The 12,130-nt window shown below is 37.4% G+C and overlaps 2 protein-coding genes across 10 annotated transcripts in view; both read left to right on the top strand.

The window, feature by feature from the left end:
• The window catches only part of map4k5 (mitogen-activated protein kinase kinase kinase kinase 5), a 25,544-nt gene extending 23,212 nt beyond the window's left edge, over nucleotides 1–2,332 (top strand). For all 8 annotated transcript variants that reach the window (XM_088311865.1, XM_088311906.1, XM_088311891.1 and 5 more), the window contains 2 exons: nucleotides 870–925; nucleotides 1,511–2,332. In XM_088311865.1, the coding sequence (XP_088167991.1) occupies nucleotides 870–925; nucleotides 1,511–1,598 (144 nt within the window). In that variant the 3' untranslated portion in view covers nucleotides 1,599–2,332. The remainder of the gene's footprint in view (nucleotides 1–869; nucleotides 926–1,510) is intronic.
• Nucleotides 1,625–12,130, top strand: cdkl1 (cyclin dependent kinase like 1 (CDC2 related kinase)). 2 transcript variants are annotated; one of them, XM_088312002.1, is made up of 12 exons: nucleotides 1,625–1,754; nucleotides 2,821–2,947; nucleotides 3,019–4,887; nucleotides 5,803–5,924; nucleotides 7,656–7,728; nucleotides 7,886–7,976; nucleotides 8,871–9,071; nucleotides 9,775–9,857; nucleotides 9,945–10,001; nucleotides 10,256–10,414; nucleotides 11,316–11,458; nucleotides 11,530–12,130. In XM_088312002.1, exons 3-11 carry the CDS (start codon nucleotides 4,720–4,722, stop codon nucleotides 11,415–11,417), a joined length of 1,056 nt encoding a protein of 351 aa, XP_088168128.1. In that variant the 5' UTR covers nucleotides 1,625–1,754; nucleotides 2,821–2,947; nucleotides 3,019–4,719; the 3' UTR covers nucleotides 11,418–11,458; nucleotides 11,530–12,130. The 2 variants fall into 2 exon arrangements, with proteins under 2 accessions (XP_088168128.1, XP_088168121.1); XM_088311995.1 differs by having other exon boundaries at nucleotides 11,316–12,130.

Here is a 12,130-nt window from a genome sequence, read left to right as displayed (position 1 = left end):
ACTCTGAAAGAAAGAAAATGTAATGTGGCTACTTGTGTATCCTGTGCATTGTCTTTTGGATGTTTACACTTTGCCATGCAGTTGAGGCGGATGACTTTGGTAATGAACTTGTCGTCAGCGTGAACCCAATCACCAGTCGGTCTCGCTCACACAATAAAAGTTCAAGAGATCGCAGTGAGGTGAAGCATTTTGTTTTGATGGAAAGCGATACCGCCAGTGGCTTGGCTGCCATCTGGATTTTTTTTTTTTTTTTTACTCTTAAATGTCAGCGGGCATGCAAAATTGATGTCTCGTCATAAACGCAACAGTGAGCGGCTTTGAATAATTCAGCTTTTGTGTGGGTTATTCCTTCACGGGCAAGCGGCTCTCCGATGGACATTTGTTCCGCCGGGCGCCTCCGTCACCACCCGAGACCCAGATCACATCTCCCTCCTCGTCCGAACCGAGCGCTTAACACCTCGCAGGTGTTGCTCGCCCGTTCCGCCTCGCATCGGCCGCCCAGCTCTCATGTCAGCATGTTTTTTTTTTTTGTTTTTTTTCCCTTTGCACGCACAGTGTCGTGCTTCATAGTGCATACACGCTGACGGAATGTTCCATGCATCCCCAAGAGCTGCGACCTCCCCCAAGGCACACTTGTACTTGACAGTTGTTTTGTTCCTTTTTTTTTTTCTTGTACAAAATTGTATCGCATTCTTCAATTATGATGAAATCTTCAATGTGAATTTGATGAAAACTTTCACCGGGAAGTGGGGCTGAACAATTTTGAAAAATCAAAATTGTCTTCAATATTGTCATTAAATTTTGTCACGCCTTTTCGATCGGACCTTGTTAACTGGTATTAAATGTAACACTCGTGTGTTGATTCACAGGTAACGCAGGAGATCTGCGACCCGAGCAGAGTTTTCCGCCTCCTCGGATCCGACAGGTTGGTACCGGCCGCCCTGCGCCAGCTGCCTCTGAGCGTGCCTTCACGCCTGCTATCTAATTTCATGTGGAGGAGTGCGCTGTAGTTTCTCAGCTCGCCTTCAAACCATCTGAAGACGTACCCTAGGATATCTCTTCGCTGACCTTGCGCACCAAATAGTTACCTGGCGGCGATGCATACTTTGGGCGGGAGAAGTGAGTTAGGGGTGGTACTCTTCACGTATCTGTCCTCCTTTTCGTTAGTCCATTGCACACAGTTGACGTACCGTCCCCAAGTCTGACGTGATTGGCAAGGTTGCCTTGGTCCCGTCCGTTTCCATCTGGTTTTTTTTCCACACAAAACAGAAACATGGGGAAAAAGATGGTGGCAAAATGACCACGTTGATATTTGTCTGTATGAACAAGGCACAGTGTGACAATGGGCAACTTGTGCGTTGACTTTAAACTCTCCCAACTTTTACTAGCAACTTTTACAACCTTTGATGTTCTCCCAAATTCTTGGGAACGGGTTCCTTGACAGTGGTTGTGTTCTCCTAAGATTCCACTCTTGTGTTTTCAACCGTACTTTTTCGCCACTTTCTTTCAGGGTGGTGGTTCTGGAGAGCCGGCCCACGGACAACCCGACGGCGCTGAGCAACCTCTATATCCTGGCTGGTCACGAGAACAGTTACTGATCCATCAGGTGGAACCAGAGTACCAATTTTTTTTTTTTTTTTTTTTCTTTAGCCAGAAAAATGGGCACAAGAGGAACTTTTTGTTGCGGCAAGTTGTGTCCGTTGATCTGACTGGCTGCACAATGAGCCCATGAGGAACGTCCATCACAGGAGAAGGTCACAACTAAGAACTTTTTTTTTTTTTTTTTTTTCAAAATTATGTACATTTTACTTTCGCTTATTTGGAAGTATTCCAAGTGCCATTAAAAGCTGGTGAGTATATTTTTGGGAGACCTTTAGCGCCCCGAGGCTTGGAGCTTCTGCCATCCAACTCGAGCAGAGCAAAACTACCACCTGAGCCACGCGCGTTATTTAAGCAATATTTATTGTCATTATTAATATTAACCTCGGGTATGTCGGACTACCTAATAACCAGCAGCCTTCTGAGCAGCTTTCGGGTTTTTCTTGCGTTGTAACATAGTGGCATCCATTCTTTTTAAATCTTGAATATAATGTACAAATGTGTCCCCGCCCCTCTCTGCTTTTTACTCTTTTATCGACTTTTAACTTCTCATTTGCACCGTGTAAGCACTTTTGTACATTTTTCCCTTTTTTTTTTTTTTTTAAACGTAATTTAAAACGACAACATGAGGGACGACGCGCTTCTGTCAACATCTTTGCATTCCCTTTGCGAAATGTTTTAATCTATGCTGTTTTTTTTTCGTTTAATAAAAAAAAAAAGGAGCTGTTGTTGACGTGGTGTGCGCATATGTGGTTTGCTTGTTGAAAGGTGTCACTGGGAAAAGTGTGCGTGTTGAAGCTCTAGCCCAGCCGAAGTTATGAAAAACGAAAATTGACAAGATAACTGAAACTAACATTCGTAATTTTTAAATGACCTTTTTTGTTAACAAAATCAAATAAAAACTAAAATACTTTTACGAAAACAATAACTAAAATTGCATGTTTAAATGTCATTATGTTTGTCTTGTTAAACCATAAAAACGTAAAAACGTCCAAATAATCAATTATCAGAATTTTATTTTGCCAAATATTGGCATCTTCATAAACCCAAGAAAAAAAAAATCCATCTTGTTCCGTATTGAATCATTTGACCAGGAAAATTGTGTTTTTTTATTTTTATTTTTTTAAATAAAGTAACCTGTCATCAACATGCTGTTTATTTTCTGTGTGCGTTGATGAGGCAAACGTGTGGGTATTCGTTTCCGTTAATTCCCCCGTTTAGGCTGCAACTCTTCTGCCGATTCCCTCGAGCGGCGCTAATTGGTCTCAGTGTGACGCGACCTTTTGGAAAATGTGCAAATCAACCTTCTCCAAACAGGAAGGCCCGACCGACTACCAGGACATCAAAGGTACAATCCAGTCCCTTAGTTTTATTTGTTGTTTTGTCTGTAACTGCTTTTAAATGTCTTCATTGTTCCAGCTTTCATGCGGATGAATCCACAGAGTCCTTTTCTTTCTTTTCGCCTCCCTGGTTGTTGCTACGGCGACTGGCTGGTAGACCAGGAAGATGCGTCTAGTTGGCCGCGTTATGGGCGGATGGAGACAGGAAAGATGGTGCCTTCGCCTTCAAAATAAAGGACAAGCTCGTCTAGGTCTGATCAGCTAAAGTTGACGTGATTTTCTCAGTCCTATTTATTTGCCACATGCTCGATCTATGGAATTTAAGTTTAGCTATTAGTGACTAGTAAAAAAAAAAAAAGGGATGCACAAGCCGCAGTTTTCTATGTTGAAAAAAATTGTTGACTGCATGTACAGAACGATTTTGTCCTGTGAATGCACATAAAGGTACATAAACACATTCTTAAAACGGTTCCTTTTAACACGGCAACCACTTTGCTAATTAAAACAGAACAGACCCAAGAGAAAAAAAATCTAGATTTACTTAGCGTATTTTTTTAACTATAGAGCGCCCCTAGTGGTGAAAGAAAAATACACAGAAAAGCCGAATCGTTGCATTTAGCCACATGGTTCAAAATATAGGAATAAAAGTAGCCACTTATAGTCCGGGAAATGCTGTAGGTTTGTGTCATTTGAATATTGTAGCATCTCGTTTATATTGCCACCTTCATTTGACATGTAAATTAAATTAAAATCGAATAAATGGTCCTGGTCGATCATCTCCAGTTTACACAAGAGAACTAAATTTACTTGACCCTGTAATGCCCCTTGTCCTCTAGTCAATTGTATTTATTTGACACTTGATGATTTAAAATCTAGTATGCCCCCTAATACGCTTGTCCCTCTGGCGTATCGGTTTTGAGATATTTCTCTGAATTTAAATTGAATAATTTCTGTCACAGTTGCAACCACTCCATTTGTCTCGTGGACAGTACGTTTCATTTGACTCTTGATTAATTATGTCGGTTGACTTTTATTTGGGTTGGCTTGCTGCATTTCTAGTCAATTTGAATGTACTTAGGCGGGTGTCTTTTATTGTGAAGGTGTGAGTGGATTCGGGTCTTGTAAAGGTCTGCGTGTGTGCGCGTGCGTGTGATGTTAGGGAGGTTTTTTTTTTTTTGTTTTTTTTCCACACACCACATCTGAGCCTCAGAGAGGAGGAAGCCTCTTGAGTTTCTCTCCAACCAATCACCTCAGGAGATTTTTTTTTTTTCCCTCATCACTCCCAAAAGTAAGTGATGTTTTTTTTTGTTGTTGTTTTGTTAGCTTTTTGACCTAATATATTTTTGGTAAGTGTTTTATTGAAAGAGTTATTTTGTTGGTGTTGTTTGCCAGCGGTGCAGCATTTTGATTGGACGCCCACGACTCCCTGAGATTATTTTTTGGTTTGTTTTACAACGAAAGGTGCTTGTTTTTGTTTTTACGGTGCTCCATTTGAACTTGTACGGAAACTGACTTACACTTTACTGCTTTTTTTTTTGTCTCTGGGAAAAATAATACACCTTGTATTTCCTAGTATTGTTAAAAATAACACTCTTGTCTTGAAGTATTAAAACTATTATTTTTGTAACTGTAGGACATTATTATTAGTCACTATTTTCATAGCTATTTTTTTCACTATGTTCAGCGTAAGTCGAATAAATTGTTTTCCTCTCTAATTTTTTTTTTTTTTGTTGTTTGTTAGATTTTTTTGTTTTGTTTTGCGGATGCTTTGTGTCGCACGATGGACAAGTACGAGAAGATGGGAAAGATCGGCGAGGGTTCGTATGGCGTGGTCTTCAAGTGTCGCAACAGAGATTCGGGGCAGATCGTGGCCATCAAGAAGTTTGTGGAATCGGAGGACGACCCCACCATCCGGAAGATCGCCCTCCGGGAGATCAGGATGCTCAAGGTCCACACACGCATAATTCCATTTCAGAATTGGCTTTCGCAAACTTATTTTATATTTAACAAGACTTCACCGGGTACAAGCTACATTTTCAATAGACTATAAATGGCTTATGTACACAATGAAGCTGAAAAAGAAATAAAATTGCTTTATATATTTTTATATATATATTTATATATATATTTATATATATATATATATATATATATATATTAATATTTGGAAGAAGTAAATCTTCACCCATTCAGTAATTATAAAACAGACCGTAACCGTAATATATCGTAAAATATCTTTGTGGGGGAAAAAGATTAAAGACATCATGACAAGTTTTGACACCCAATAAATAATTTAATTTGCCAGTTTTTGAAGAAACTTGATAGATAAATAACTAAATGATCATTTCTAAAGAAAATGACATTTAAATAGATAATATGGTGGGCGGGGTCATCCAAACGCTGAATGCAAATTTGCACAGTTTTGTCTCAATTGTTTTTGTTGCCAGTATTTGTGTTTTGATTAATTCACAAGTAATAATTGAATTTTTTTTTTTTTTTTAATTTGTTTTTCAACTTCATTGTGTACATACATTCCATTGCATGTTGAGCGTGACTTGCAATCACAGTTGGGCTCTGCAACTTGGTAGCGTGCCCGCCGCCTCGTATTGGGTCCAAGCGTCAGCCGCTCTGCTTAATTAGTCAAGCGGTGGCGGGTGGGAGTGGCAGCCCATAAATACGGCAGGACCCCGGATGGGTGTGGGGGGGGTTGTCTTAAGACGAGTTGGGACTGTTGCCGAGGGCAACGTCAGCTTTATGGCCGCCTATTAACACTTTGGATTTAGTGGTAGGAAGGTGGACGTCCTACCAGGACTCACTGTGCGCTGTGTGTGTGTGTGTGTGCGCGCGCGTTTGCCCCCTGCAGCAACTGAAACATGGCAACCTGGTGAATCTGATCGAGGTGTTTCGCCGCAAGAGGAAGCTTCACTTGGTGTTTGAGTACTGCGACCACACGGTGCTCCATGAGCTGGACCGACACCCCCAAGGGTCAGCATCTCACGCGCACAAACACACACCAGATCCTCACTTTCGCTCAAACGGGCGTGGCAACGCAAAAACACTTTTTTTCCCCCCATATTATAACTTTATTTTGGTCAAAATTAGGATTTTTCTTTTTCCTCACAAGGCTACAATTTTCTTTTGGTATAATATTGAAGAAAAAAAAAGATTGAAATGTGTTCGTGTCATGAAATGACAACAGTTACAACAATTTTTTCTTATGAAGTTCTTATTTTCATGTAGTTGCCATTATTTGCTCATAATATTCCAAGTTTATTTTTATGATTTTAGCAAACTTTGTCAGAGTGTTACAACTTTATTTTATTTTATTTGTTTTTGCTTTCATATTACTGCTTTAATTTTTTTTTTGTGAAATGACTTTAACTCACAGTGCTATTTCCTTATTTCGACCATTTTTAATCCTAATGTGGCGCTATATTTGCAAATTTTAATTTAGTTTAACTGCAACCATTGCTCATATTACACCAATTTCATTTTGGGAAAATTTCGGCAAATTTTTTTTTTTTATATAATTCCAACACATTTTTTCCCCTCATATTCCCAATTAATCCTCAAATTCAAATTGTTTTTCTTTTCTTTTGGTATGATGCCGACCATTTTTCCCGTCATGTCCCAGGTGTGTTTTGCGCTGGGCCGCTGGCGAACGATGCAGCACGGCGGTGCGGCGCTGTGTACATTGAATTATCTCCCCCGTGACATACTGTATGTTCCCGCCTTTGTGTTGGTCGTCTCCTGGGGAAGCTGACCCGCCCCGCCGGGAATGTTTGCGGCGATGCTCCGTGCCGGCGGGGCGCCGTCAGACGCCTTTTCGGGAGGGACCTACCTTGTTATGAATCGCGTGTCACGTGGTGGCTGTTTCCATGACGACGCTGAAAAGATGGCTGCCTGTGAGCCAACACAGCTGCGTGCGGATCGCGGCAATAAATCCATATTATTTGGTAAACGTGGCGGCTGGGCATCACACGAGTTAAGAGTAGCTGCGAGCAGGATGTTGTACGTCTCTGATTGGACAAGGTTTATTATTCATGATACAACTTGAAAATATTATGCCGTGACATGACTTTTGGATCTATTTACCGTACTCAAATCGAATAAAAGCTTATGCTTGGCTCAAATGAAAAGAGAAAAAAATAATTAAAAAAATAAATAAATATATACTATATATATTTATATATTTTTTTGAGCCAAATATGAGATTTTCTTCAATTTTTTCTCGATAAAATCTAGTGCAGTAAAACTGTCACGTTAGATATAAATTCAAAAGACCACATATCGATACTTTTAAAGTCTTTTTCCCCATAAATTTATATGACTTCATGTGAGATCTTGTCACTACGTGAAAGTAGCGTATCTGATACTACAATTTTGATACTATCAAAACAAAATGGCAGAAGCAGTGAAGTCAGCGCCAACATGCGTGAAGCCAGGTATATTTATTGTTTTGATCAGATCATGTTAAATAAAACGTGCATGATATTTTTCTGAACCCAGCCACATGTGCAGATTGAAGAGGGTGTGCACACTTTTGCAACCACATATCTAGTGATTATCTTTACAATTTTTTTTTTTTGGTAATTGAATTGGACAGTTTCTAGGCCACATCAATTATGAAAAGGTTTTGAAATTCATCTCGGTCTCTGTTTGTTTGTTTTTTTGTAATATCACAAAAAACGTTGCTGAAAGTGTTGTTGTGTGCAGCGTTCCTGAGCATCTGGCAAGGAGCATCACGTGGCAGACCCTTCAGGCCATCAACTTTTGCCACAAGCACAACGTAAGTCGAGTGAGCGCGCTTTCACGTGTCTTTGTTCCTCTTTTTTAACAAGCATTCCTTTCCCCCGCCTCGGCCCGGCGGCACAAACACGCCGCCCGCTGACCCCCGCGTCTTTTTATTATTTTTTTTTAACCGTGCGCTCTCTGACCCCGGCCAGTGTATCCACAGAGACGTGAAGCCCGAGAACATTCTCATCACCAAACAGCATGTCATCAAACTGTGCGACTTCGGCTTCGCCAGGATTCTCAGTAAGCACGCCAATCACATTAAATTCCCTAAAATTATTTTGTGACAATCAATCTAATCATTTTTTTAAACTATTGATTATGATGTTATTATTATTTTCTCCAATTATGTTTTATTCCATTATCTCATTAAGTAAATGGTTTATATATTCATGAATAATAAAAAAAGATTTGTGAAATAAGCAATTACATACATTCATTTTGCGATATATATATATATATATATATTTTTTTTAATTTGGTTAATTTTATTGATTTTAAACAATAATTAGTGTTCCATTATTAAGAGCAACTTTTTTGTACAGTTGTGATAATGTATGTCTTTTGTCTACATTTCATGATGTTATGAATGATTGATTGTTGTAAATAATGAAATGAAAAGTATTAGTTACTGTAGTAATTTGACCAAAAAAAAATTAGTGTGATTTGGAATTATGAATTGTGAATATTTTTTTTAATTAACAGTAAGAATTTAAAATCAACCTTTTTGGATCATTTGTTTTATAAAAATAATACAATAGTCGTAATGGAAATTTTACATACAATTTTATGTCATTAATTGGAATCAAATAAATTGACAATAATAAAATTAACATGAACTATTTTTTCAGTATGTAAATGCACGTTTTTAGGTTCATTAGTTGATTGCAAAACAAATCAGAAATATAAGTAAAATGAGCAATGTTACATAACCGATTATTTGAATTCAAAAGTTGTGAATTATTTGTCATTAAATTATTTTGCAAATTATACAATGAAAACTATTACCATTGTTAAAATAACTTTACTTTTGCTGTACCTGTAACAGTTTTGTATGTAATACACTGAATTAAAAAAAAAAAAAAGTGAATTAATTTTGCATTGATTATTCCTGTTTCTCTTTTGGCATGCACCTAGCTGGGCCGTGCGACTCGTACACGGATTATGTGGCCACGCGCTGGTACCGTGCCCCAGAGCTGCTGGTGGGGGACACGCAGTACGGCCCCCCCGTGGACGTGTGGGCCGTCGGCTGCGTCTTCGCCGAGCTCCTCTCCGGCATTCCGCTGTGGCCCGGCAAGTCCGACATGGACCAGCTCTACCTGATCCGCAAAACCCTTGGTCAGCTTTGCTAAAATAGCACTTTTACAAAAAAATAAATAACAATTTATTTTATTTTTTTTTAAATTATAGTTACCTTTTTGTTTTTTTTTATGAAATTTGGTTAGCTTTAAATAGTTTTTATGTTTTCTAGTTTTTTATTTTTTTCAAAATGGCTTTGTTTTAGTTTGTTTTTTTATTTTAGAATTAATTTTTTTGTTTGTTTCTTTTATCGTGTATTAATCAAATATCAGAGTGCAAAAAAGGGTCACAGTGGACCACGCATAAATGCAATTTCGCACCCGTGGATAGATATGCTATAAAAATATGTGTAACGAATAATGGAACAAATAATTAAATGTTTGTTCGATTAAAATAAAATACAACTATCAATGACAGACTATATATTTAAAAAAATATTTGGTTGTAAAACAAGAATTTTGTAAAATATTTTTTCTATAACAGATATACAAATACATTTGATAAAGTTTTGCAAAAACTCTAACCACATTTTACTTTGTAAAAATATAGGTTCACTAAAATAACACAAAATAGAGACTAAAATAAATTCACACAATTCCTAAAATATAATATTTCACTAATTTAAAATAAAAACACAAAAGTAGAATTTTTAGTAAAAAACGAAATATCCCTGAAGACATTTTAATGAAATAAAATTGAAAATATCATCATTTCAAAATATTTATGCATGTATATGTTGCAGGAGATCTGATTGGTCGCCACCAGCAGATTTTCAGCACCAATCAATTCTTCCACGGCCTCTCCATCCCGGAACCTCAACAGATGGTCCGAGCCACGGCAAAACTTGCGCACTTTGTGTCTAGTGACAAGTTTGAACACATATTCTCTCCCTCAAACACCCTCACCCGTTAGGAACCTCTGGAGCTGAAATATCCAAACCTCTCCCACCAGACGCTCAGTCTTATGAAGGTAACGGCAACATTAGCATTCGCAAGTAAATTGATGGATGGATTATTTATTTTAATTAAAAGTCTATTTCAATATAGTTTCTGTATTTAATATGCTTGATTTCTTCTTAGTCCATTATATATGCATACATTTTTGTGTACTTAAAAACCTGTTGTATCATTTTCTAAATTGATATTTACTAAATGTTAGCATGTGTTATCTCACTTTTATTCCTTAAAGTCAACAAATGTGCTTCGTGTCAATGTTGTCGTCAGGCTTGCCTCCGTATGAACCCGAGCGAGCGTCTTGCGTGCGAGCAGCTGCTGCAGCATCCTTACTTTGACAGCTTGAGACACAGGAGCCACGCCAACGCGGGGCACGATCGCCATGGCAACAGGAGAACCCGCCTGCAGCGCAAACACATGCCCGCCGGGGTAAGTCACGCTCTTTTGCGGAAAAAACAAAAAGGAGATATTGCTAATGTACAAAAATACTAAATATGATATAAATACTAAAATAAAATATTTATAATGATATTAAGCAAGAAATATTACTTTTTACTTGTGACAAAATCTCAAAACCAACTAAGAAAATATTTACAAAAGTATAACAATTTTCCTCAAAATATATTAAAATATTTTGTCTTAAAAACATTACTAAATATTTTTTACAACAAGAAGAAACTACAAAAAAATACATTTATTTGAAAAAAAATATAGAAAATGTAAAAGAAAAACTAAAATACAAGTTTTACTACTCAAAATGTCATTACTCAAAATTGTTACTGTAGTATTGTAAACTATTTTTATTGTTTACTTTCTTAATAATTTTGCAATATTAAGATATAAATTATTTTAATCAAAGAAAAAAAGGAAAAAAATTGGGGGGAAAGATTTTGTTTTTTACTAAAATATATATTTTTTTAAATACTAAAATATATCATTTTGTTGCTCAACAAAATGTTATTGCTCAATAGAACATGTTGCTATTAGAATCCATTTAATTGTTTACATTTTATTGAGATTAAATATAGTTAATATAAAATAAAAATATATTACTAAATCTATAAAGAAATAAAAGCATTTTTAATTGAATTATTACTAAAATATATATATTTTTACTGTAAAATCTATAAAGAAATAAAAGCATTTTTAATTGAAACACTACTAAAATATATATATTTTTACTGTAATATGACACAAATAATTCTGTTGTTTTAACAGATTTTTTTTAAAACTAAAATATTTTCTATTCTTATCACTCCCTCTCATGTGATATCGCCGAATGACCTTATGAACAGCTGAAGTTGATTCCATTATGGCTTGTGGTTGTCAGTGTTTGCCTCAGCTGACGGGCAGCAGCATCTTCCCTGTTCCAGACACCAAGAAGTACTTCCACAACTTCACCAAGTTCAACTACCACCTGCCCAACATCTAGAAACACGTCCACGCGTGCATCAACAAAACTCAGGAACTAAAGTAAAGCATTGGAGCTGAGCGACTGATGTTTGTCGCTGTCTTTTCCTCATATTATTATTATTACTTTCAAGCGTTAGCTAGCTGACGGAGGACAAGGAGGGTCGCGTGATGCCACGCTCCACTCGTAAACGACATGGGAGGTTTTGCAAAATCTTCTGCACCGTAAGTCAAGTAGGATGCCACTTTTTTTTCTTGACTCTCTCAATTCTATTTATTGAAATCAGCAAGGTGACGATAATATTAGGTCGAGACGATCCCCGCTTTGGTGCTACGGACGTCCGCAGCCGTCTCGTTGTGGAAATGCCAAATTAATCATTAAAATTTCAAGAACCCCAATTAAAGGCTCCTTTATGTTCCGTGAGTGACGGATCAAATGTTGCAGTACCACGAGAAACCTGTGGTGCAGGGGCAGTGTTCAGACCCAAAATTGTTAGCCTTGAGATACGAGTTCAGTTTGTAACGTAACACAAAACACTTGCATCTTAAACAATCTTGTCCCTTTGAAATGCAATGAATCTCTTTTGACCATTTGTTGTCTGAAACAGTTTTTGTTGTCACGCAGCTTTCCAACCTGTGGGCAGTACCATCAGTACGGCACTAATACTTGTATTCTACGCAGGGGATGAAAAATATGACATTTGTTGCTGGACAGTTTTGTCTTCAATGCACTGG

Source organism: Idiotropiscis lumnitzeri, chromosome 1, assembly GCF_059441095.1.
Source record: "Idiotropiscis lumnitzeri isolate Australia: NSW breed Sydney's pygmy pipehorse chromosome 1, RoL_Ilum_1.0, whole genome shotgun sequence".
In the NCBI taxonomy this organism is placed as follows: domain Eukaryota; kingdom Metazoa; phylum Chordata; class Actinopteri; order Syngnathiformes; family Syngnathidae; genus Idiotropiscis; species Idiotropiscis lumnitzeri.
This window is presented reverse-complemented; position numbering and strand designations above follow the sequence as displayed.